Consider the following 27,987-nt stretch of genomic DNA (forward strand, 5'->3'; position numbering starts at 1 on the left):
GGGAGGAGGTTGTCTCCAATTTCTCCTCCCCCGCTCCCCCCGCGTCCCAGCCAAGATGTCTGACATGGAGGATGATTTCATGTGCGATGATGAGGAGGACTACGACCTGGTGAGGCGCAGGGAACAGAACTCTGGGGCTGGAGGTGGCTTCTGGCTTTAGGGGCCGGGGCGGCCGCGGCATTTCCCCGTTGAACATGTGCTCCTTCCAGCCTCTCCCGGTGCAGTGACAGGACGAGTTTACCTCCTCCCCCTTCCCGCACCGGGCCCGGGCCCTGCCTCTCCAGCATGGGGGAAGGGAAGGTAAAGGAGGCAGCGAAGGGGGTCCCGAGCATTGCGCTCTAAGTCCGAGCGCCTCCTTCGTTTACCCCTGGCCTCCAGCGCCCGGTTCTCTATGCCTCCTCCCTCTTCCCTACCGCGCAAGCCGCCTTGGGGATCGTGCAGTGGTCTAGGCCCCGGCGATGCCCTTTCGGGCCCGGCATTCTCGGCCCCTCGTATTCACACTTGAATTGAGCGGGTGCGAAATGCTGGGAGAGGGGTCCGAAAACTAGGAGGCCTTACTGCTCCCAGGCCTGACAGCGAAAAGCCACTTGTGAGTCTCCTGGAAACAGAGCTTAATTAGTCTCGTCCAGGGTCCGTTTTGGTTTAAGGTAAAGGTGCAGTGGAGAACTGAGAGCAAGGCTAGCTTTAAAAAAGTAGTTTAACTACTTGTTTAAAGAGAAAAGCTCGTAAGGAGGTTTTGCTTTTTGTTTGTTTGGGGTTTGGCGGGTGGGGTGGTATAAGGGGATTGACACATTGGCTTTTATCTTGACTTAGAAATTTCTCAATATTCAAAGTTAAAAATATCAACAGTGTGGAACTAAACGAATTTCTGTAGCTGAATGGTGATTTTTAAAGATTAAAGGTTTAATTTATGAACAGATTTACAGGTTTTTAAAAATTCACTAACATTTCAAGTTGATATTCAAAAACATTACCTGTGTGGGAACTAAGAAAGATTATCTGGACCAAGAATTAGCGTCAACTTGGCTTTGCTTTTTATTTGGGGGTGTTTTTGTGCATGGTTCTTGTATATTATGGTGATGCTGCATTATTGTAAAGTTATGAAATAGTTGCTTAGGGAAGTCTGTCTCATATTTTAAGTGCCAGAGAGTTCTCAAGATATTAATATATCGTTTTGAATTAGTGTAAATCTTTGTATAGTCTTTTCCGATTAATCTTTCCCTTTTAAAAGAAGGCATATTTGCAAAAGGGAGAGGGAAATGCTTGTTATTACCTGAAATTTATAGTAGAGGTGTTGATAATTCTTAAAGTTAAACGCAGAGTTTTGCTAATAGTTAAGATTTCTGCCTTACATTTTAGTTTCTTCAGATCAAGCCAGTTTTAGGCAGTGCCCTAAGTCCATTAAGAATATGCTACTTGTAATATTTTGTGCATTTTTATTTATTACATGTTTACTTATATTACAGGTATTTTTTAACTACGGAAGTGTTTCTTTTAACTGTTTTAACTAGTGTTTTTACATGTTTGTACCTATCTCTTTTCTAAGCAATAGTTTTTTGAATACATGACTTATTAGCACTATGAGTGAGTCTCTAACGTAAGAATGAGAATGAGAATCTTACAGTCCCATGAAGTACTCAGTTCATTTTTGCAAGGATTTTACTTAAATAAACATGATTTAACCTGGCTATGTTTCTCCAGCCTTTGAGGGCCTACAGTACATGTACAATATAAAATTGAACATGTAGTTTTAACCTTTCTTTAAAATTTCTTAACCAAAAAAAGTAATATTTTACACTACCACACACAATTAAATAGTAATTCCCCACTCCAGCATTCTGTTAAATAGTCCTCCCCCCATATCTCTCTTACACAGATATTATATTAATTTATTTTTTACTTCCTTAGTTAATTTCCTTAAGCCACTATGTTTAAAAAAAAAAGATTAAGAGGGCTGGTTGCCATTTCATGCTTACATGTTGCCAAAAGAAAAGTTGTTGTTGTTTTTGTTTTTTAATAGTTATTTGCCTGGGTCTTTTCTGTTTGTTTGTTTCTTAGAATTTAAAGAGTCAGAATTGACTTGCTGTTTTAGGAAACTTCTTTTTTATTAAAAAAATGTATTGTTTGTTGGAAAGTTTGCCATCACCTCATTTTAGTCAAAATGTTAACAAGAGCCATGAGTATCCTAACTACAGATATATTCAGTATATATTTTATAAGTTGTCTGTTGATAAATTTTAATACCCTAAATCACTTTTTGTTCTTGCCCAATCTAGGAGAAACAGGTAGTTAGGATACCACTGGAAAAAGTAAAAATTTGTTTCTAAAACTATACTGTTTTATCGAAAAACGTAAATAATGATTTGTGCCCAAGAGCTAAACGAGAATTAAGTTGGTTAAAAAAAGAAGAAACAAACATGAAATTAATTCAATAGGCTTGACCTCTTATTTCTAAGATCTTTTTGACTTTTATTTGAGGTGGAAGCAGGCATTTTCTAAGCATAGGAGTGAATGGAGAAGTAGAAGACGGTACTGGTAAATGTCTTTTAATCCAATGGTAATTTTACACATTTATATACGATAGTGTTAATAGTAACAATAATAATAAGTAATAACTATAGTGCCATTCATTAAGTTAATAAGGTCCTTGATAGATAAGTTAACTGTATTGTAATTCCACAGTTCAGCCGTTCTAGCATGAAGTTGATTGGTAATTCTAATAATCTTTTAGAAAGGATTTAAGACAGACTGATGTAATACCAAAAATTATTCTTTAGTAGTTCCTGTTATAGGTATTGTATATTTGAACTTAAATGTTATTATTAGAAAAAAACATGTTGAAAAGGTAGACTAACTCTACCTGGTTAGGTATATTACTGAAATGTGAGCCTCTTTATAGTCACCTAGTCAAGTTTATAGTTGTGATTCGTGAATGAATGTTTACTACTATTGTTATTCTTGTCTTAATAAATAGCTGTTTTAATGCCCTAGAAGTTTACTTCTTTTTTTCTACTTTTTGGGGGCAGAGAGAAGAGTCTTAGCCATAGGATATCTTACAGAACCTCTTATTTGTCACAACTTTAACAAGATCAGACAAATGTCATGTATGTTATAAAGAACCTTAGAACATGGTTTAGCAAATTAAAATATAACACTTACATTTTTTAAAAAGATTTTTGAATGGACATGAATAGCATACACACTTTGAAAAAGAAGTAGATTAATATAGGACGGGGCAAAAAATAGCTTCAGGGATTTGTGTGTTTAATATTAAGACATTGACTTGTCACTCATTGTACATATAAGGAACTTGGAGGTTATAGGTTATTTTATTCTGAGACTGTTGTCTCAGTCACTTACAAGCTTGACAAACAAAATGTTGGGGATCTTTAAGAACAGATTTTCAAACAATATACTTTTTGTGGTCTGGGCCATTGTTTTTTATGCTGTACACACATTTGGAGTTCTGCGTGTAGTCTTCACAAAGATGAAGTTTGATGATACAGTTGAGGCTTAAAAGAAACGTGACAGGGAATTCCCTGACAGTCCAGTGGTTAGAACTTGGAGCTTTCTTTGCTGTGGGCCCAGGTTTGATCCCTGGTCGCAGAATTAAGATCCCACAAGCCGCTCAGAGTGGCCAAAAAAAAAAAAAAAGACATGTTTAGTTGTAAATAATTGGAAACACCCCCACACACACCTTATCAATAGTACGGGAATACTATTAATATTAATAAGGTAATAATAGATAAATTATGATATATCCACGTGATGGAAAGTATGTCAGCATTTCAAACCATGCTTCTAAAGAATATCCAATGATGAAAAACTTGATAAATTAGTCAGTACTGTTGGGTGTAAGGGAGGACAGGAATACATGTCACACTAGCTTAAACTAAAAAGAGTGTGTATTGGCTCACGTCACCAGGAAGTGTAAATATGGCTGGATTCATGGCTCAGATAATGATGCTGGGTCTTTTTCTGTTTCTATCTCTTCCTGGGCTGCTTTCCTCACTGTATTGGCTTAATTGCCTTCACATTATATCACAAGATCTTGTGATATAATGTGTTATCTTCCTAGTATTATAACCCCAAAGGCAAAAGAGTCTTCCTTGCTAGCTCTAACAGTGAAACCCTATGAAGAACTTTTATTGATTCACCTTAGGCCTGCATCACCTTCTTCGAACTGCTCAGTCACTGTAGAGAGGGAGGATAGGTTCCTTGCCCTGCCCTGTGGGAGGGGCACTATAATTGAAAACCCTCACCTAGGAGAGGAAGAGTCAGTCACCATTGCTGTGCACATAGTGAATACATGTCCACTATAAATATGGAATCCATATTATGATTTTATTGGGTGGGGCTAAAATTCATTTTGCTGGGTGGGAAAAATATAGAAAAAATGTCTGGAAAATATGAAAAGTGTCAGGAAAATTAAAATGTGTTTATTTCTTGCAAACCTTTCACAGTGAACCTGCATTTTATTGCTGGGGGGAGAGGGGATGGTTTACAGGGTACAAATGATGAACAGAAATCTTACTTTGATCTTGGCGGGGTGGGGGGGGGGCGCACCAAACAGTGATTTTTGTCATTGCTCAAAAATTTTTAGAGTTCTTCAGAACCTGAAGCATCTAGCTTTTTAAAATAGGTAATACATGCACATGGTTCAAAAACATGAAATGTTAAAATAAAATTTCCATTTTTGTTCCCTATTTGCCCAGTTCCCATTCCTCCCCATAGGTAACCAAATACACATTTTTATCCCATTCCCCTTTTTTAAACCAAGATGTAGCATATTTAGCATAGTATATATATTGTTCTACACTTGGTTTTTTAATTTATCTTGGAGATTATTCCATAGAACTATGCAGAGAGATTCCTTATTTCTTTTTATAGCTGCATTGATTGCATGGATGTACCATACTTTATTTAACCAGTTCTCTATTGATGAGAATTTGGCCTGTTTCCTTTTGCTGTTGTAAACTGTGCAGCTTCTTCTTTTTTTTTTTTTTTTAACTTGAGCTATAGCCAAGTTTTCTCCATTTTATAGGTGTCAAAAATTGTGAGTCGGGTTTGATTAAATACTGTTTTAGGTCAGAAACATCTAACTTAAGAATTTCAGAAGTGTTACTTAATAATCCATGTCAGTATAATTGGAATAATTTACCAGTAATTTACCACCTCTTAAAGTTACTACTTTAAAGAACATTGGTTTGAAATATAAGTTTGGGTGTATTTTCAAAAAGGACTGTTGCATTACCTCATGGGTGTATCCTATATAATGAAATTAGAGAGGTTCAAACAAGGATAACTAATGATAAGGATGTCATTATAAGATCTCCCATAAGTAATGAGAGACAGCTTTTATGTGCTAACAATGAGATAAATTTTTTCACCCCTAATGTAAATCTGTAAAGTATGAATATCCAACAGAATAAATCTGTACTTGTGTACCATGTCCCAAAATGAACACATGGATCTCAGCAAGAATTAGAAATGGACCCCCATAATTGACAGGAGAGGAACTGAAACATCCAGTGTAAGTGACTTAGCTAAATTTACGTGACAAATTAGTGGCCGAGTCAAAACTAGAGCCCAAGTCTAATGACCTTAATGATGTCTTGTTGGAAATTTTAATTTGAAGACTGAAAGTTTAGGACAGATAAAAGAATGTTCTGATTTATACCATAGACAAATTAGGATCCATTACCTTGAGTGAAATTTTTTAAAGTTTGGTTAATTTTATGAATGGCTAAACCACAGTTGGCTACCTAGGACTTGGATTAAATCTCATCCTTAAGGATAATGAGACTTTGCCCTTTGCCCTAGATGCCCAACATCTAGTATAGCTGTCTAAACATGGTCAAGGCTTGGGAAGCATTGGTGAGTCTTGTTTTCCTAGAGCACATTTCTTAAGACCTCTATTGGCAAGAGACACAAGTACATGAACTATGAAACTGACCCTGTTCAGCAGTGACTCCATTCCAACATAGAGTCAAAATTGTCCCTGCCTATTGTGTGTTGTCTTATTTTGGAACATTCACCCACTTTTCGTTTCAATTAAGCAAACACTTATTGAGCATTTTGTAATATACCAGGCTCTGGGGATACCAAGATGAGTAAAAGTAAGTTCTTGGCTTTTGAGAAGCTCATGGTGGGGCAGGTGAGGGGAGAGGGGAGGTGGGAACAGCAAACACACAAGACTCCATCTTAGAGACATGCATGTCATGTAGAAGCATGACTGAGGAGAAAATTTATTTTGCTAAGAAGAGTTGGAGAAAGAATCACAAGGTAAGCCTTGATGAATACCTTTCTCAGGAGTGTTAGGGGTGGGGAGCATCATAGGAGAAAAGTGGGAAGTTTGTTGGAAGGCGCGGTGGATTAGAATTCCTAGCAGAGACCAGTGTATGCCAAAGCAGAGATTTTGAAGTGCATGGCGTATTTGGGGGGAAGAAAGAATAGATTTGGTTGGTGTAGATGGGTACGTAATTGCTTTGGGAAGATGTCAGGACATGAGCTATTATGTAAGTGGGTTGGAACTATTATGAACTTTAGTGGATTTTAAAAAATCCCTTTAACACTGTTCAAGTGCTTGCTTTTTCATATATTGCTTAAATTCTTTGTTTTTTTAAAAGCATTCTTAATACGTAGGTTAAAATTTCAATTTCTCTTTTAAAAATATTTCATTTATGCTTTTATAAATTATAGTTATCACCTCTTCATCTGACATAAGGGAATTCAGTTAGCAATATTTATTTAATACTTTTCCTATATTCCCTATTTTGACTAATGGTATTGTGTGTAACCAAGTCAGCAATAGTCTTTAGAGATAACTTTTCCCCTTTCTTGTGCCCATATGATGTGTCCTTTTTATTTTACATCCTTAACATCGCATATATTTATTCTATCCCCTTCCTCTTCTCCCTGTTCTACTACTTGGATCAGACCTTCATCATGTCTTGGCCAGACTGTTGTAAGAGTATCCAGTGGGCTACTTCATTACTACCAGAATGCTCTTCCTAAAACACAAGTCTAATTCCCTATAAAACATTTTAGTGCGTCTCCATTTGATCTTAACTCCTTGCTAGACTTGTACAGTTCTACTGTCTGATCCAGTTTATCTCTTATCAGCTCTACACACATGCTGTGTTTCAGCCCAATCAGACTATTGATGGTTCTTCCAAATATGCAATGCCATTTCAAGCTTCCATGCTTTTGCATAGTTAATTGTTTTATTTCCGGTGCCTTTTCTCATCCCTGGGAACTTCTATTCCTACTTTTAGACCTGGTTCAGGTAACTTTTCCCTCTTCTAACTCATTCAAGAGTAGTTGATTACTCCTCTTCTGAGCTGCCACTGTACCTAGTATGTGTCTCTGTTACTGCTTTTATTGTGTTATATTGGTGTTTCATTTGCATATCTGTCTCAGACCGTAAATAGCTTGAGGGGAGAGACTTAATTTGCATTTGTTGAGCAACATTTAATTGCTGGTTTATACTAAAGATCATTATCGTTGAGTATAAATAACAGATATAAATAATATATAATAGATATTCTACACAAAAGAATAATTCTAAAGACTTCTCAAAATATCTTCCGTGTAAAAATCATGCCAGTGTAGGAAGTGAATAGTTTCCTGTAGCGTAGTTTGTATTGATGGTGTGATTCACTGAGCTGCAAATGACAGGTTAGTGATGTCATGGAGGCTGCAACATGGTGTTGCAGATCATAACACAGGACTGCCTAATTATAAGAAACCAATCAGTAACGTATCAGCTGTGCCAATTCTCATGTATTTATACATTTCAGCAGTAACACTTAAAAATTGAATTGCAATTATGCAAAAAATTTACATTTCACTTCTTAACCCATGCAATATGAAAAACCAAAATAACATATTCACAAAATGCTGAGGGCTGGATTAAGTCTTATCTCAACTGTAGTGATTTGGGAGAGTTATGTAGAAGTTAGAAATATCATTAGCTGGAGCCAGTCGGTTCCCAGAAGTTGCAGGTAGTCAGTCTTGTACTACAAGAGGCATTCAGACATGGTAGGAAATGTAAAGGTTCCTGCCTTCAACAATGTTATAATCAGTTCAGTAATTTCCAGTAATTGAAGTTAACCTTCTGGCAACTCCTCGTCCTACTGATGTGTGCCTCTCAGCTTCTACTTACCTCATATCCTGGTCAGTTTTTTTTCCTAATCCATTATGGGCTAAGAAACCAAAAATAAGTGGGCTTTGAGTAAGAGTCCAGATTCTTAGACTTGGTGGTAGGTGTAAATCAAAGATACTTTGCTTCCAAATTCAGGGGTGCATTCTGAAGATTTGGGTTGCAGAAAAGTCATTTTCTGGTTCTAGCTATTCCCATATATTATTGAACAGTTACTAGAGAATAACTGAGAAGAACTGATTTCCAAAGGTGAGAGTAGGTTTTATAGCTATGATTCTTCACTCCAAGTCTTCCCTGAGGAGGTGACGCTTAAGCTGTAATGACATGCAGTGGTTAATGGGATGAAGAGAGGTAGAAAGAAAAAGGAATGTCATGTAAAGGTGAGAACAAGTTTGGCAACTTGTGAGGTAAGGCCAGGGTGGCTGCAGCAAAGTGGATGAGGGAGAGCTTGACAGGAGATACAGTTGGGTGCATAATCGAGTCACATTTTGGTGATTTTTGAACTTGATTTTAAGAGCAATGGGAAACCATTTTTGAGAAGAGGAATGAGATAATTTACATCTTATGAAGATTATTCTGGCTGCTTACCCTAAGAAGACTGGAATTTGAAAGTTAAAAAGGAGAATGGGAAGGTTATAGTCTGTGGAGAGATGAAAGTGGCGTGGTAGACTAGGGTGGTGGTGGGGCGGGGGGGAGTGGATGGACTTGGGATTCACGTTCAAGGTAGAATCAGTAAGGACTTTTTATGTTCCAGCGGTATGATTGCTTTTAGTTGTTTAGTTATCTCCCGTTACAGTTTCGTGTCTGCTGTTCGGGGAAAACCCTTTCTTGTTTTGTCCAGCATGCAAACTCCCATTTATCTTTCACAACCTGGCTCAGAAGCCATTAACTCTCATAACATGATTTGATGTATACACTGGCATGTTCATTATTTATTAATTGCTTTTTTAGTTTAATCAGTTTTATTGTAGTCAAACCTAAATTACAGGGTTAGGAAGTGAATGAGTGATTATGAACTTTACGCACTACTCAGAATTTGATCCCAACTCTAAGAGAAGTGTTCCAGAGGATTTTCATATGTTGAGCATAATTCAATTCCTGATACTTACATTTGTGAGGCAGAGTGCCAGTGCTTCACAGGCAGTATCTTTATACAAGGAAATAATTATCCTCCAGAGGGCGCACATTACAAAGCCATTGTGGTCAGCTAAAACTGATTCTATACTAAGATCAAACACCTCCCTCCATCTACTGGTCATAGGAAAAATTCGTCTTGTGTTACATATTTTTGAGCTTTCTACACTCGTGTGCATTTTTTCTTTCATGTGCCTTTATGAGACAATACAAAATTTCTCATAAGTGTCTGCAAAAAAAGTTTACCTGTACTTGGATTTAGAAATAGCTGTTCTTGTCTTTTTCTGTTTACTTTCAGGCACAATTCTGAATTTGGCATAAACTTGCCCTTTGTAATGACTCGTAGCTGAGGGAAATAATCTTCTCTCTTCCTAAAATAATAGTTTTTACTACACTAATTTATGTATATTTTATAATCCTCATCATTAAATTGAATATCATATCCTGGAACTATTTTAAACTCTTGTTTATACTGCTCCACAAAATAGTGTTACTCCAATTTTTCTTTGTGCTTTATTGTTCCATAACTAGGAACTGAATTAATGTGATGAAAAGTCACATAAAACTATATAAATAAATTTTGTTTTATTTATTTTGATTTGTTATAAGACTAAAGTATGTTAATATAACTAAACAGCTGTTGAGTAATGTGGAATGCACATAAAGCAAATATTCTTATAAACATATAGTTATATTTAGTAATAGAGTACTCTGCTATATATAGATTACCATCCTAGGTAGTTAGGCCATGTTAGAATAATGAAATTTCGACTTAGGGAGTAGCAAAAACTAGATTATGGAACTAAAGATGAATAGTTAACATTTACATAATAATTAGTATTTACATTGATTTTTCTCAAGTTCCATTATCAACAAAAGGTTAACCACTACAGAATTGAAGATCATAACCAATATTTCTTTACAATTTGCTTTTGTGTTGATTCTATGGAAATCGTAGTTTTGATCTGAAGGAAAGAAATGATTCTACAGTAGTTCAAGACCCCCGGTGGTTGCCTGAAACCAAGGACAGTACTAAACCATATATATGCTATGTTTTTTTCCTATACATACATACCTGTAATATAGTTTAATTTATAAATTAGGCACAGTAATAGGTTAACAAGAATAATAGAACAATTATAACAATATACTGTAATAAAAGTTGTACGAATGTGGTCTCTGTCCTTAATCAACTCTTTCAACTTTGCCAGAAATGTGACAATGACTTCTTCATTAGCAGATGTAGCCTCTCCAGTAATTTTTATATTTTTCGGTCCAAACCTGTTCCTGAAACTATGCAACCATCCCTTACTTGCAGTAAATGGCTTGGTGTCACTCGTTTCAGGGAATCCTTTGCTGAAGTCTTTGTATAGGCTCAATGTTTTCTGGCATAATACATCATTACCATCAGTCAGAACATGTTTTCTGTTCATGTCCTTCACCCACAAATTTAATGCCTTTTTCATCTTAACTAAGTACTTTTCACACACTGTGGCTGTAACTTCTGCAACAGCAAAGCTAGCACAAATTTCTTTTTTCCTTCACAATTTCATGGATAGAAGATTGTTCTTACCATGGATCTTAGCAACCTTAGCATACGTTTTTTTTCTTTTCCTTAAGTTGAGAACTTTCACCTTTTCAATTAAAAGAAGCACTTTAGGGCCTCACTTTGGCATATGTGAATTTCTACCATCACTACTTTTGAGCTTTGGGGCCATTATTAAGTACAGTAAGGGTAACTTGAACAGGAGCACTGTGATACCACAATAGTGGATCTGATAACTGAGCCCGCTGTTAAGTGACTCACAGGTGGGATATGCTGGACAAAGGGATGATTCACTTTTAGGGTGGAACAGAGAGAGATGGCAAGAGATGTCTTCGTGCTACTCAGAATGACTCACAATTTAAAACTTACGAATTGTTTATTTCTGGAATTTTCCAGTTTCCATACCTCAACTGACGGAGCAACTGAAACCTTTGAAAGTGAAACCATGGATAAGGAGGGACTACTGTATTCTGCTATCCGCTTGATTTTGGGTTTTCCCCTTGTTATTTAAATAATGGTTAAATATCAATGGGGTTTCACCTATGTAATTAAATTGTTTTGTTTTTTATAAATGTGTGGATTTTCTCTTAACAGTATTCACATTTTAGCAATGTGTGAGTTTCTTTTCTTTTTCTCCTTCATTTTAACATCTCTTTCTAACACACAGGAATACTCTGAAGATAGTAACTCTGAGCCGAATGTGGATTTGGAAAATCAGTACTATAATTCCAAAGCATTAAAAGAAGATGACCCAAAAGCAGCATTAAGCAGTTTCCAAAAGGTTCATATTTTTTCTGGCTGATTCTGTGTCTTATATTTTTCTAAATGATGTCTTAAATCAAGTAAATTCCAAGTGATTTTATCTCAGTAATACGTTTGGATACTTAGTGATAATCCTGTAAAATAAGTTTGCATTATGCAACAAAAGCAAATATTTCAAAAGGACTATCCTTTTGTTTTTTCCAATCAGGTTATCTATAGAGCAGGGCCATTGTCCTGAAAAGCTAGTATGGTTCTGGCAGAAAGAGAATCAACATGCTGGTCAATAGTTATTATCCCTGCAATCGTGTTCCTTTGTCTTTGGGTGACAAATCACACAGGTGTGGTTTTATTATTAAATAGTGTGATTTCTTTACTATTGATAAACTTTTGGGTTATTCTTACCAGCGGATTATTCAGAGGAATAAAAAGTACTTCTGGGATTGTATAATCAAGAAATAGTTCTTATTTAATCTTTTGATGAAGAAACTTCAAAATAAGCTCACTTATCCTTAAGTAAGCATTTTAAGGCTAGTTTCTTAAGCCTATTAAATATGACATTGAGAAGTAGAGTTCTTGGGGCAGTGTTTTTCATGCATATAATGTAAAATTAGTTTACAACTTAGATATTGAGTGTCATTAGAAAATAACGGCGTTAAATTATACTGGAAGTTTCTTCTTTTTTTAGGTTTTGGAACTTGAAGGTGAAAAAGGAGAATGGGGATTTAAAGCACTGAAACAAATGATTAAGATTAACTTCAAGTTGGTAAGATTTGTTTTGAGAGGAATTAAACTGTTAATGAAATTCTGTACTTAAAAACCTCATGGCGGGCTTCCCTGGTGGTGCAGTGGTTGAGAGTCTGCCTGCCGATGCAGGGGACACGGGTTCGTGCCCTGGTCCGGGAGAATCCCACATGCCGCGGAGCGGCTGGGCCTGTGAGCCATGGCCGCTGAGCCTGCGCGTCCGGAGCCTGTGCTCCGCAATGGGAGAGGCCACAACAGTGAGAGGCCCGGGTACCAGAAAAAAAAAAAAAAAACAAAACTCATGGCAACAAAATGTCATTATATCTACTTCTCTAAAATAATTCCGTTGATATGTTTCCATATTTAGCCTACTTTTCATTTGTGACTACAGTAGTACTAAATTTTAAAAATTCTGCATAGGCTACAAAGTTTTCTGTTTAAGAAAGCTTATCTTTTCGATACATGGGCAGTATTTAGCTACATTATTAATAGAATGACTTTTCCCTGCCAGCCTAGGTCAGTCAGTAGAGCATGAGACTCTTAATAGAGAGTGACTTTTCAACAAACTATTAGTGCTTATTTCGGAGTTCTGATGTTCTACTTTTTATTACAAAACCTTCTTCTTCCACTGATTAGGGCCAAAACCTTCATGGCTCCTCTCTTTGTCTCTCACCCCACAAATAATCCATTGGGAAATCCAGGTGGCTTTATATATCTTCAGAATACATTCAGTATATTTTATAATTTAGAGGGCTATGGAAGCATCAGGTGTCTCAGGGGATGGAGATTTTGATTGAACAATTACAGTGACGTTACAGGCCCATGTTCAACTCCTAAGATTCTGTGATTTGAAATAATACCAAGAGACCCTATAGAAATCTACTATTTTATCATACTAGCAGTCATTTAGTTTTTGAGCCCGTTTAAATGTATGCCACCCGTGGGAATTGATTTTACCATTTTACCTTGAGCCAGGATAGGAAGCAAGTGAAAGGAGAGGATTATTTGTATTTTGTGTTATTTTGCCTACCTTCCTTCTCTACCTTTTATTTGCTATAGTAGCATCTCTGAATAAGTTGTGGTTTACAAGAGTAGTTTCAGCGTCCATCCCTGCCACCTCATTTTTGAGTTAGATTCAGAGTCGGACTCATGTTTCTGTGTAGTCCTCTTGGGCAGTAGAAAGTTGGAAAGGTTTGTTGTCAGCTGCTCTGTGCATTCACCACTGCAAGTAAAAACCAGTAAACCTAATCGTCCCCCGATCTTTAATTACAATAACATAATTTTTGAAAAATTAGCTTTCAAGTTATTGTGGCATAAGGAAATGAAGTCAAAACGAACTTTTTGCTAGAATCCTATTTCAGGATCAAGATATAATCTCAAAGTTGGAACATTCATATTTCTGATTTCCATTTTGCTAGGAGACTCGTTCTATAACTTGGGTTTCAGTGGCTCATTGAGAGGGTGTTACCTATTATTTACCCCCACGTGGTGCTGGCATACTTGGAAACGAAAGTAGTTTGATGTATATTGCTAAAGCTTTTCTCATTGTTCTGTTTTTTCCTCACCTACCCCTACTAGTTTTCTTTTTCATAATTCACTTGCTTAGAACGTTTCAGGGAGTCTTCTCATGTTTTTCTTTTCTTGTCCTTCATGCTATATACCAGGGCAGAACATAGGCAGAAAAATTACAGTGTCATTAATTTATGCTTCACCCTAATAAATTTACATGTTCTGTTATTCAAGAAAAAAAGCATTGTATCTGCCATTGCTCCACCTCTGTGATTATTGTTAATCCCAATAAAAAGAGGGATTAACAGCACTTGGAGATTGTGGGGACTGTGGATGCAGGTTATAAGGTTAGACTCATAAGTTGACTTATATGATATGCTCTGAGGGATGATAGACCCTCTGCCAAAATATTTAAGTGCTGGAAATTTCACTAATAGTCCTTTATTTCCTCAGATCTTTCATGTTTCCTGGAATAACCACAGTAATGCAAATAGTCCTGCAAGGAATAGCAACAGTAGCTACATCTGCTATTGAGTAGAGCCTTAGGTGGGAGGACTTTTCCCCTTTTTAGGGGTTGGGAGGACTTTTCTTGATAGTGGGATGAGTACCTGGGCTTGAAGAGATTCTTTCACTTCACATTTTAATATAAGAGCCTGCCAATAATAGGGAGAGAAGAAATACATAACTATTGATAGAGAGCTTCCTGATGAAGGGGTAAATTTTTAGGAAAGAACATTTGAAAAGTAGGACTTATTTCTACCTTTTGGTCTATGAATATTTGAGTAGTTTTTGTGATTTAAATAAATGTGCTTGTTGTGCTGTGAGGAACAATATCTGAAATTTGGAAAATCCATAAGTGGTACTTTTTCAAAGCCTAACTTCAAAAATTTGATTCATTTACTGAGTAATCTAGTAATTTAAAATTTAAGCTAAAATGTTTATAATGTTTCCGTCATATAGTTTCTCTATTATTGAGAAACTATTATTTTTCAATTAGCTGGTAATATGTACTATAATCTTAATCATGTGTATATATCTTAGTAAATAAATATGTACCTAGTAATGCATTTTTCTTCCCTCATAGACAAACTTTCCAGAAATGATGAACAGATATAAACAACTATTGACCTATATTCGGAGTGCGGTCACAAGAAATTATTCTGAAAAATCCATTAATTCTATTCTTGATTATATCTCCACTTCTAAACAGGTTAGATCTGTTTTTCCCTCTTAGTACTTATCAATATATTTATCATTTATACTAAGGGTTTTCTTTTTTTGTTTTTAAGGCCTAGAGGTTTTATTTAAGCAGTTATGCTCATTTTTATTTTTAGTGTGCTTTAAAAATAATGTGTATTTTATTCTTGATTACAGTACTAATTGTATAATATTAAAAAGATTATAACCCTAGCTTAATCTCTTTAAATATCATCTTCAGATCTTCAGGTCTGCACACAACTTTTGCAGGCTTATATTAGACTCCCATACAGTTACTATCACAGTTCCTTCTAATAAACTTCATCAGCACTTCAGCTAGCCACCCTGAGCTGTTAATACTTAACAGTGAGTGGTTTGTGTAGATTTGATTAGATAAAGATCCTTGTGAGGAGAACCTGTACTCATATCGATTAGTAATTGGCATTACTCATTAGGTGTTCAATTCAATAAGTGCTACTATTACAAAGAATAGGTGGATGATGGATGATGAAACTACAGTGGGTATGGGGAATGATAGTGCTTTCATTATTCTAGTCTTTGATTATTAAGAAAAGCAATGATTATTTTATTGCTAAGGTAATTTTTAATTGGACTGTTTGTTTATATTCTTTTAAGCAACATAGTCCTAAGTTTCAGCTTTCTTACGCTATGATATTTGAGAACAAGAAGTATTTTCTATATCACTTAGCATTTCTTAGAACGTTTGATAACTCTTCGTACTCAAAAAATGTTCATCTCAGAACCAGCATCTTTCATTCTGTCTTTTCTGCTAGATGTTGTTTTTATTTCTTGAGGCAGTTTATTTTTACTGTTTATATCTAAAATATATGTAATGGAAATAGAGGAAGATAAACTTATGTTCAGAACATTAGCACTTAATGGCACTAATTCTAGAGTTGTTAAATATCAGGGGGCTTTTCTTAAGTGGAAAAATATTTTCTGAGTTTTAAAACATGTGTTATCAGAACATTTTTTTTGTACATTATTCATAAATGGTATGCCAGATATTGGGGGGGGATTAAGTAATTTAAAACTTTAAGATTGTGTGTTGCTTCATGCTATTATATGTAAGCTTTTTGTCTTTTTGAAGGTAAGTATAGATATTGGTTGGGCAATACTTGACTTACTGTGCGATCAGCAGTCGTGAATAAATAGGCAACCTTTTCTGAAAGTATCAAGCTTTCCTGTTAGGTAGAGACCTAGAGAATCAGGTATTCAAACAAAGGTAGAGCCAGAAGCGGGGGGGGGGGGGGGGGGACAGAGGAGCTTATCATAATGCAAAACAAACAGCAATTTCCATTAAAAAAAAGTCAGACTTATGAACTGATGGTGTTAGACTCAGCTAAAATTGTGCTAGACTTTTCCCTCCACTCAACTCCAGCAGTTTACCAGTAACTTAAAAGCTTGTAGTCCAGTTAATTGATCAGTGACATTCATAGAAGAATTTTTGAGGGAAGAGGCTTATTCTTTGTTTCTTTAACAACTTACTTAGTGTTTGCCGTATAGTAGGCCCCAAATCAGAGTTGAGTGCATAAGATATACACTATTAATAATAAACAGCACAGCTAGTTCTATGTGCATGTCATTTACTTTGCTAATATAGAACAAGTTATTAGATTGAAAAGGACAAACCTATACTACTAGAGCATTAGATATTTTCTGGGGGTTATTTTTGTTTAACGCATAAAAACACATCTTGGCACTTCTTGTAAATTTGGTCTGTACTTTGCTAAGGTTTTGTTAATTTTGTGGACTGTCACAGACATTCAGTAAGATACAGATAGTGTATCTTATGTATATTAAAGTTCAAAGATGCACTTTTAGTTTGCTCAAATTAACTTTATTAACAGGTACAAATTTGCTGTTTACAATTATAGAATTCTGATTTTTTATGTCAGATGGATTTACTGCAGGAATTCTATGAAACAACACTGGAAGCTTTGAAAGATGCTAAGAATGACAGACTGTGGTTTAAGACAAATACAAAGGTAACAATTATAATTACATTTTTTTCTTTTGAAGAGTGGGTGGGTATCCTTGATAAACTCTATAAAGGTGCACCTTCTGTTGAAATCTTTTAATTTTAATAAGTTCATTTTTTTACAGCTGGGGAAATTATATTTAGAACGAGAGGAATATGGAAAGCTTCAAAAAATTTTACGCCAGTTACATCAGTCCTGCCAGGTAACATTCTTTTATTTTTTCTTAATATTTCTTCATAATAAAAAAGCATAAGAAAAAAATTGTATTTGAAACATTGTTTAGGGATGTTTTTGTTCAAGCATCATTGCAAAAATAAAATTTGGAAAATAAGTTACCGGAAAGCTAATTTTTTCTGAGAATTACATTTCTTCCTCCTAGTCCTAATTTCAGTCCTTATCTTTGTAGAATGAGGCATAGGTATCAATAAATGAACAGACCAGTCATTAATACTAAGAATAAGCCTTTTAATTATGTACGCTATGAAAATCAGAAAGGATATTACAGACATACATCATAAAGATATTTTATATTCTAGTTTTCATGTATGAATCCTCTGTAACACCACTGTCCCATAGTACCTCATGTGATGTTAGAAACATTCTGTATCTGTGCTCTCCAGTATGGTAGCATCAGATACATGTCATCAAGCACTTGAAACGTGACTAGTGAGATGAAGGTACTGAGTTTTTAATTTAATTTAAATTTCGATAACCATGTGGTCTGGACAGTACACCTGTATAACTTTCTAAATGTGAGCTGTAATTTTGTATTTCCTTTTTTGTCTTGATCAATAAGTTACTTGATATTAGTTTAAATATTATGTAGAAATACTGTTTTAAATATTTTTATGCTCTTTCAATGCCATGTACTCTTATTTTAATTATGTATGTTATGTCTGTGAATGGGTAAAAAGTTAATCAGAAAAGTGTTCTAAATCATCTGCAGATATTTTCATTTAATAATTTTACCTTTTTTTTTAGTTTTTAAAAACAGGAAAATGTTTTAGATTTCATAATAGGTTTGGTTTATAAGGCAGATCAGTTCATACTTAACTAGAGTTATTATCATTTATATTATAATTTATCTGTTGACAGATTGGTCTTCTAGATTGTGAACTTTTTGAGATCAGGGACATTGGCTTATTTAAATTTGTATTTCCCCAAGGTAGACCCAGTACCTGGTACTAGGAAGGCACTTGAGAAGTGTTTTGATTGAATCAGTGGATCTAAAGTAGTTGTGAAGATTTGGAGAAGACCATTCATAATCTCCTAGATAAAACAAAACATTGCAACTTTTATACATTAAAAAATACCTCTGGCCACTTTTTTCCTATTGAATGACTAGAAAATACAAAAATGACTAGAAAATGGGTTCCTTTTTGGCCGTTAAAGGTCATGTTCTTAGTAATCTAGGTCCCAGCTGAAATTTGTAATGCATTTTCCCACAGAATTAGTATTATAAGTGTAAGGTTCTCAGGGTAACTCAAGTAAAAATCACTAGGTTGAATCTGAATTCTGTCTTGACTAAATGTTCATTATTTGCTTTCCTAGACTGATGATGGAGAAGATGACCTGAAAAAAGGCACACAGTTATTAGAAATATATGCTTTGGAAATTCAAATGTACACAGCACAGAAAAATAACAAAAAACTTAAAGCACTCTATGAACAGTCACTTCACATCAAGTCTGCCATCCCTCATCCCCTGATCATGGGAGTCATCAGAGGCAAGTTTGGTTTGGAAAGGGTGGGCAGTGTCATGGGAAGATATCAAGGTGTCCTTACATATGATTGAATGACTCTGAAGGTTGTTTGTTTTAGTGAAAATAAAAGGCAAAGTAGTGAAGTCAAAGAAATGATCTAGTCTTAGAAGGGAATTAGGATGAATCTTTGTCTTTGTAAAATTTACATCAGTAAAGATATTATTAATACAAAATTCACCATCAGAAGTTCTATTGTTGAATTGTAATGATATATGTATATAATTACTTTCTTTTTAATGATTTATTTATTTTTTATTGAAGTATAGTTGATTTACAATGTGTTAATTTCTGCTGTACAGCAAAGTGACTCAGTTATACATATATATACATTCTTTTTTGTATTCTTTTCCATTATTTTTTATCACAGGATATTGAATATAGTGTGCTGTGCTGTACAATAGGACCTTGATATTTATCCATTCTATATGTAATAGTTTTCTATTAACCCCAAACTTCCCATCCATTCCTCCTTCCCCCCTCCCCCTTGGCAACCACAAGTCTGTTCTCTATGTCTGTGAGTATGTTTCTGTTCTGTAGATACGTTCATTTGTGGCTTTATTTTATATGAGTAATATCATATGGGATTTGTCTTTCTCTTTCTGACTTCACTTAGTATGATAATCTCTAGTTGCATCCATATTGCTGCAAATGGCATTATTTCATTCTTTTTTATGGCCAGGTAGTAAGTATTCCATTGTGTATATGTACCACATCTTCTTTATCCATTCATCTGTTGATGAACATTTAAGTTGTTTCCATGTCTTGGCTACTGTGAACTCTGTGAACATAGGGATACATGTATCTTTTTGAATTATAAGTTTCTCTGGATATATGCCCAGGAGTGGGATTGCTGGATCATATATGGTAATTCAGTTTTTAGTTTTCTGAGGAACCTCCATACTGTTTTCCATAGTGACTGCACCAATTTAACATTCCCACCAACAGTGTAGGAGGGTTCTTTCCTTTCCTCCACACCCTCTCCAGCATTTGCTATTTGTAGACTTTTTAATGATGGCCATTCTGATTGGTGTGAGGTGGTAGCTCATTGTAGTTTTGATAAAATTACTTTCTACTTCAACTGAGAATAAAGATTTGCAAATGCTTGTTTGGCTGATATTTAATGAAGAGCTTGCTTTTAAGAATTAAAGTATGTGCCCTTTACACACTACAGGAGCTAGTAGTCTTCAAGATATAGAATTAAAAGACTGAAAGCACTGAAATAGTTTTCATTTGATTTTTATAAAGTGTTCAATCTTATTATTACAGAACTGAAAATGTCCTCTTTTCTCCTGTTTTATTCTTTACAGAATGTGGTGGTAAAATGCACTTGAGAGAAGGTGAATTTGAAAAGGCACACACTGATTTTTTTGAAGCCTTCAAGAATTATGATGAATCGGGAAGTCCAAGACGAACCACTTGCTTAAAATATTTGGTCTTAGCAAATATGCTAATGAAATCGGGAATAAATCCGTTTGACTCACAGGAGGTATGTTTGTGCTCTAATTCTTCATTTCTATCAGCTATCTCTTGTGAAAATAAATGTATTCTTTCTTTGTACATACACAGTTAATTCTTCTTCTTTTTTTTAACTGTTTAGGCCAAACCTTACAAAAATGATCCAGAAATTCTAGCAATGACGAATTTAGTAAGGTAAGCTTTAATATTTCAGTTAAGGTAAATTACCTTAAAGTAGTGAATAAATAGGAGAGAGGAGAGAACTTCTCAGAATTCAGTTAATACTCAGTGTTTGCTCTCTTGTATTTTGGCTTGAAGTATACCAAAGTTGATGAAATTTTTGAACTCATTTATTTTACTGTTTCTGTTAGTCACGAGATTTTATAAGTATTCATTATCTGTATGAGTGTGTGCACACACTGTTTTTCATTAGAAAGCTGTAGAGGCTTTAAAACAATTTCACAATGTTACAGTTTCTACCTGCCTTAATCCAAAATGAAATTATGAATTGGTCTACATTAGTCAAGAATTTTCAGTAAGACAGTTTCTTTACTTGTATATTTTCTTTTTTTTTTCTTTTTTTGCGGTATGCGGGCCTCTCACTGTTGTGGCCTCTCCCGTTGCGGAGCACAGGCTCCGGACGCGCAGGCCCAGCGCCCACGGCTCACGGGCCCAGCCGCTCCGCGGCATATGGGATCCTCCCAGACCGGGGCACGAACCCGTATCCCCTGCATCGGCAGGCGGACTCTCAACCACTGCGCCACCAGGGAGGCCCTACTTGTATATTTTCTTAATTGATAAGATTAAAAATCACTTTAAATAAATTTGCCTCAGCTAAATTTCTGACGTAAGGAGCAGCAGAGGTGTCATACTGGTAAGAAATCTAAGGATTTATTGTTGCCTTTTGTGGAGAAAGATATGACTAATTATAGCTAATGACTAAAAAACCTGCCATAATTAATTAGTATTAAACAAAATTAAAGAAAATGAAACCAAGCAAAGAGCCTAGAAAAGACCTGTTTTTGTAAAAGAAATCAATGAACAAGAAAAATTTTCCTCTGGGCCAGGAATAGATGGAGCCTAGGCTTTAATGGGCTTTCTTTATAGAAAACTGAGGAACTTACTAGGTTTCAAGTCCATTGTTTAGATTGTACATCTGAGAACCAAGACAGGAAGAATGTAGTTAGGGACATGGGGCAAGGTTGGGTTTTTTTTGTTTGTTTTCAGATACATGTAGGTAATTTAGGTGACCAGACATTGTCTTAATAGTCTTTTTTTAATTTAAAAAAGTATTGTTAGGCTATAAATTATGAGTCACCTACATATAAATTTTATATACTTGGAGAGAATAGCTTATTTCATAATACTGTTTAAGCTTCTATGTAAAATGTCCTGATTTACTTTGTTTTTATTTGGCTATGACTTTTACAAGTTACTAGGCTTTTTGTTTGTTTGAAACCTTAATTTTAGCTGTAAAAAATAAGGAAGATTTTATTTTAAGGGGACTACGAATGGTTAGGGGATAAAAAACTTAAACTGAAACATTAAAAAATCAGTTTCTTTTTTATTGTTTACTTCTTTAGTTTATCTTAATATATATTTGTTGAATTAAGTTGATTTTAGTTATGAAAGGAGGCTTCTCCATCTTTATTTCAAATAGTTTGTTCTGCCTACATTTGGCCACATTAAGAGATTATTCGTTTAGAGGTTAGCTTCATAATACTTTAAAAAAAATGTTTATTAAGTTAAATTGCTAAGCAACAGTTTAACTTTTAAAACTCTTAAAGAAATATTGAGGGAAAGTTTTTCCCTAGACATTAATATTTTGTTCAAATTAAATTGGTTAAATGCATTAAATGGATTAAAGTACTGATTTATCAGACCTTAAAAAGTAATGGCTATATTTGTATATTTATTATGTCTTACAATTTACTCTAGTGAAGCCTCTGTATTGGAACTCTGAAACTTATTTTAATGATAAATTTTGAAAGAAGTGGCCTGTGGTGTCCCACATTTTGTGTAAGATTTTTTTTTTAAGCCACTTAAATAGTAGAAGAATGTCTTTTGGTTAAAATAATATGTGTGCAAGTGTTTTCACTATTTGAATATATCCTCCTATAGTATTATATATTACAATAATATATTTGGGGTAGGTAAGAAAAGTAATGCTTCCTAATTTTATCTTCCTAGTCAGTTGCCAGCAGACTAGAGGAAAATAATTCCTGTTGAAGCACTTGAATCACCTGTCCCTAACATGAAGTTACATTGCGACCCAACAGATGGAAGCACAGCAGAGGGCGTGCAGAATGGCTGATGATATGTCTTACATATAAAGCAGACAGTGGTGCCATATCCAGAAGGTTGGCTTCTTCCTTCTCAGCACCTTTAGCAATCCCCATAGTGCCTCCGAGAGTAGATAGTAGACATCTCAGAGAATCATGAATGTAAATCAGCCTTTGGCCTTCTGCAGCAGTGTCCATCACTCTCTACTTTGTGTGTGTATCCCATTTGGCACTAATTATCTGCCACCAATGTTTCTGCTGTATAGCTCAGTGGAATTTTAAGGCTAGAGAGAATTGAGAATCAAATGTTCCCTTTAAGAAGTTTTGGCAGTTGCTGGTACCTTTCTAGAAGATAAAAATTAGGAAGCTGCATTTCTGAATAACCTTCAGAGAGGATATACTGTCTTATATCCAAACTCCTCCATACAGTAGTATGCATGAAACCTGGTTTCTTAGGGATTAAACGCACAATTTAACTTAAAAGCATCAAGCATTAAACAGTTATTAAAGTGTTGTCAATTCTTAATACCAATATTTAGAGAAGATTTTAATTAGCTATGTATAAATATAATATTATAGCCCCAGAAGATATAATTTATCTTTCCTTTATAAAACCAAAAGCATTAAAAAGGAAATTCATTTTATTTTCAGAAGGATACGTGTGTGTTTAATTCCAATTTCCATGACAAACTATAATATAATTTAGATTTTTGCATATAAAAATTGAGAAATAGGCTCTTTGGTTTATCTGATTTAATATATGACTTCTTCATGTTTGACAAAATTTATACTTTTCTTTTTCTGTTAGTGCCTATCAGAATAATGACATCACTGAATTTGAAAAGATTCTAAAAACAAATCACAGCAACATCATGGATGATCCTTTCATAAGAGAACACATTGAAGGTATATTCTTTCTGCTGAAATTGTTACTTTCTTTGTCAATGTCAAACAGTACTTCTTAATGGAGCTACATGGAATTAAGCTGTTTTTCTTCTGTTTATTGCAAAATATAAAAATGTTTCTAAATGCTGTCATGGAATGGAATATTCCTTAAAATTATAAAGCTGTTTTAAAGAAATCACTAGCCAATTTCATTTATTAATGTAATCAAGTTCTTATATGATGTCCATTTCATTTAAGGTGGCTGTCCCTTTTACCTTCTTATTCTAATTTAGATATTGTTGCATGTTTATTACTGATGTTGAAGTTCAAAGTTAATTTTTAGGATTTATTTTTGACGACAAAAGTTTTGAAAACAGCCTGCTATTGATAATGCTGAGATGCACTTACTTTGAAAAGGTAGGCTAACACTGTACCAACAAATGTATGAGATTTTTAATAAGTTCTGATTAACAAAGATAAAAGTCATCTCTTTGTTCTGGAACCACTTATACCTCCAGTGTTCCTACCTGTTATGGAGCTATTTGAGGGTTTTTAATAACCATTTGGAACAACTTATTCAAATACTTAAATTCCAGATGCATTAAGAAAATCCAAAGATTACAAGTAATGTCCTTTTGTTCCTCACCTTCCTTTCTCTTTCCTTCAACAGACATTTTTAAAGTTCTTATTTGAACTTAGAACGATACTATATTTTGTGGGCATAGAAAAATGTAGAAGTCTTGTGCATGAACTCCTATTTTTTTTAAAGGACACTTACATGAAGAACTAGGGACAATTGTAAAATCGTTGTATAAAATGTACTACTCTAGGTTTTGAGAGAGCATAAAATAAGGAACTTGGCGGGTACAAATTAGAGCTTCCTGAAATAGGAAACTGTAGAGGAAATGATGAGCAGTGAAGTATTATTGAGAAGGCAAGAGGATATTTTAAGTAGTATCACAACGTGAGCAAAATCAGGGAGGTGGGAACAAGAAAAAATTATGTGAAAGACAGCCTTTAATCATACTATGCGTCTGTTGAACCCAGATGTTTTTAGACACAAATACCTTATGTTCTTGCTAGGAAGAAAGATGTATTTTGAGAAGATAAATGATATAATTAATATAATTTAGAAGTACATAGTGATTCATAAAGATATACAAACTAGTAAATACAAATGTGTTATTTTAACTTTTTTCTTTCAGAGCTTTTGCGAAACATCAGAACACAAGTGCTTATAAAATTAATTAAGCCTTACACAAGAATACATATTCCTTTTATTTCTAAGGTACTTTTATTCATTGATTTTAATATTTATAATTTGTAGTTATAAATGCAGTATACCTATCTTCTATTTAAAAGAGTGATTCGTGTTAACATTTTGTAATACTACATTTTTAAAATGCAACATAACTTAAGGTTTTTCCTTTTAGTGTGAATTTTTCTGTTTTCCTGGCATAAATTGAGTTAAAAGAAAAGAGAAATAAGGAATCATTATATTTCATTTTAAAGATTCCTTCAGCCTCAGAAAATTGTAGGAGAGAAAGTGGCTAAAATATATAATGGATGTATGGCTAACCCCAACCACAATAAAATTATAGCAGGAGTATACTTTTAAAGTTAACAAGTTGGATTTTATCAGACCTGTGTTCTCAGAAGTATTTTGAACAGATAATGAAATTTGTTTTAAATTTTCTTTTTTAAGTGGTAGAAATGAATTTAAAATATTTAAGAATAATTATATAAAATCATAAAGTCTTCAAAACGTTAATTGGTAGAATTATAATGAGTCTCTTGTCTTAGGAGTTAAACATAGATGTAGCTGATGTGGAGAGCTTGCTGGTGCAGTGCATATTGGATAAGTAAGTACTTGACTATTTTTGTACCACAAAATGTTTAGGACATAAAGTTTGAATAATGATGGCAAAGGTAACAGTTGAATTCTTGATTTTTCATAAAACTCTCTGGCTATGGTTTTCTATTAAAAGAGATATATGTGTGTGATGGCTTTTTATAAATGAATGATCATATTAAGCACATGATCTTTGAAAAAGTTCTAAAAGACTTTTCAAAAGGTTTCTCTTTCAGTATATGACCCATATACAGCTAGAGAATTATTTAATGGATAGTATTATTTTGTTTTTAAAGTTTAAGGTATGATATGTAATAGTTTGGAAATTGTATCTTTCTTAAATGCAGTATGTTATTTAAAGCTTCACAAATTACATTTGCTGTTGATTAATTGGGTAAGTATATGCCTGTTGGTTCTTTCAATGAAATTGGTGAAAGGTAGCTGAAATCTGATTTCTGTCTAAGTTTGAATAAGGTAGTGAATGTTAAATTAATGCTGAACTCAACCATTCAGTGTAGGCAGCAGCTTTTTTCTTTTACATTTATTGATATTGTGACTATTTATGAAGTCCAGAAGATATGTTTAGTGAAAATTGTTTGTAGACATGTCTTCTTTCATTTATTTATTTCCAGCACTATTCATGGCCGAATTGATCAAGTCAACCAACTCCTTGAATTGGATCATCAGAAGAGGGGTGGTGCCCGATATACTGCACTAGATAAATGGACCAACCAACTAAATTCTCTCAACCAGGCTGTAGTCAGTAAACTGGCTTAACAGAGAACAAGCTTTTACAGACATACTTAAGTGCAGAGATGTAACCCTTAAAAGAACTGGGAATGGCAAAACTACTGTCGGTTGATGTGTCCCGAAAATTATTGGAGTTATGGCAGAAGTGCTTTTTTTGATCAACTGGTTTGTGTTTTGCTGCTGCATTTATCCCAAGAAAAACAGCTTTAATCTCCAGAAGAAAACCAAAATGCCGTGGGATTTATGCTGTATTGACATCTTGCCCTAAAACATACAACATCATAGTAATTTGTCATGGGCAACATGACCAGAGAGAAGATTTTTGTCATGATTTTAAATACACTGACACGCTACTGTTGGTTAAATTTAAACATGTTTTACCTGCAGAAATTCTCTCACAAATAACCTGCAATAACTTGAAATGCATACCCTTTTGAACACTTCCTTTTCTCATGTATAAATTAAAATGTTTGCTGCATTTTGCAAAATGTCAGTTCTCCAAAAATGTGTCCGTATATTTCTGTACCTGCAGTGTAGTAAAGGTTTAGATGAAACCCCATAATTATAGTGGCATACTGTCACTTAGGTTTCAAGCAGCAAAATAAACAGTGCAGCTCAGAAATTGTAGTTTGGTTCTTGATGCGTTTTTATTACATGTGGGGTTTTTGTTTTGTTTTTTAGTACCTTAGAAATGTCAAATTATTTTTCTTCAGTTAATGTTAAAAAGCCTGGGAGCAAATAAGTCGGTTATTTGCTTTCAAGTTTTTAAGGAGAATTAGTTTCTAACAAAACATTTTCATAGTACTTAACTTTGAAAGTGATACTTTAAAGGAATAAAATCCTTTTTTTTTTTTAAGAATGATACTGCATTTTAAAAGGTTCTAACTCTCAGAATGTTCACTTTAAACAAATACGCCAGAATATAGACAGCTAAATGAATGTTACCCTGCATCGTGATCATGCTGGAAAATTGTTTCCTAATTCCAGCAATCTACCGTTGCTCAAAACCTTTTGGGTTTTGCTCTTTTACAATTGCATTCAGAGCTAATTTAAGTCACACACACTATTAACTTTATGATTGCATATTGTTAAAAAAAAAAAAGTATTACCCAACTTGATTGTTTTATAGTTACCATTTTTGGGCACCAAATGTCTTTTGACTGTTTCCAAAAATTAAATCAATCTATGAGGTAATAGTAGGAAGTATGCAACTGTCTTTGAAGGCGATCGCAAAAGAGTTTTAAAGGTATTTTGAGCAGTGGTAGCATAGTTAGAATGAACTGTGGCCTTCCAAGGTGACTATCTTAAAGGAGACGCAGCTCATTTGAATGTATTGAGTTTTGGATGTATTCGTTTCATTTAAAAAAACAAAGTTCACATTATTTTATAGAGTTGAAAGGAAGAACTAAGATTAAGATAATTTCTTTGGTTTTTCTATTGCTTGTTATTATGTAAAAAGTGAGTGGCAGTTCAGAAGGAAGACTGTTGTAACTGAAGAATGACAACCAAGAATTTTTAATCATTAAATCAGATTTTATAAACAGTGGAAGGAGCATGGACTTAAAAACAGGGCAGGCTTATTTGGTTTTGTCAAAATTTTACGAAAATATGTGATATATATTTATACTAAAACTATATAATCCTTAGATTTAGGAGAGCAATCAGTTAATGTCTTTAGCAGATTAAAGCAGTATTAAATACAGGTGCAACTTGAAAATGTAGAAAACTGAAAGAAAATGAAAGACAAAATGTCTCTGGTAGGGAATAAAAAAGTTTAAGATATTATAAAATTATGTGTATTTTTTTCTCTTCTGCATAAATCATTTGTGAAAAATGTGCTAAATTTTTTTTACAGGAGTAGTAATAATTAGGATTTATTTTTCAACATAATTTAGAGACTCTTGTTACCCAAATAAAAATGACAAGTTTCTGTGCCTATATTCAA

The 27,987-nt window shown here is 34.3% G+C and overlaps 1 protein-coding gene across 2 annotated transcripts; it reads left to right on the forward strand.

Moving 5' to 3' along the window:
• COPS2 (COP9 signalosome subunit 2) lies at nucleotides 1–27,987 on the forward strand. 2 transcript variants are annotated; one of them, XM_082617757.1, is made up of 13 exons: nucleotides 1–109; nucleotides 11,512–11,625; nucleotides 12,292–12,369; nucleotides 14,941–15,066; nucleotides 16,952–17,062; nucleotides 17,181–17,258; nucleotides 18,608–18,782; nucleotides 20,126–20,304; nucleotides 20,416–20,468; nucleotides 23,364–23,461; nucleotides 24,646–24,728; nucleotides 25,244–25,302; nucleotides 25,925–27,987. In XM_082617757.1, exons 1-13 carry the CDS (start codon nucleotides 56–58, stop codon nucleotides 26,067–26,069), a joined length of 1,353 nt encoding a protein of 450 aa, XP_082473883.1. In that variant the 5' UTR covers nucleotides 1–55; the 3' UTR covers nucleotides 26,070–27,987. The 2 variants fall into 2 exon arrangements, with proteins under 2 accessions (XP_082473883.1, XP_082473884.1); XM_082617758.1 differs by having other exon boundaries at nucleotides 16,973–17,062.

Source organism: Mesoplodon mirus (assembly GCF_964341445.2).
Source record: "Mesoplodon mirus genome assembly, chromosome: 4".
NCBI lineage: Eukaryota > Metazoa > Chordata > Mammalia > Artiodactyla > Ziphiidae > Mesoplodon > Mesoplodon mirus.

Bases quoted from the DNA above. Each gene is read 5' to 3' on its own strand.
- COPS2 (XM_082617757.1), top strand. From the start codon at position 56: ATGTCTGACATGGAGGATGATTTCATGTGCGATGATGAGGAGGACTAC. The intron at 110-11,511 runs GTGAGGCGCAGG...TCTAACACACAG, and splicing joins ATGAGGAGGACTACGACCTG to GAATACTCTGAAGATAGTAA. The intron at 17,063-17,180 runs GTAACAATTATA...ATTTTTTTACAG, and splicing joins GGTTTAAGACAAATACAAAG to CTGGGGAAATTATATTTAGA.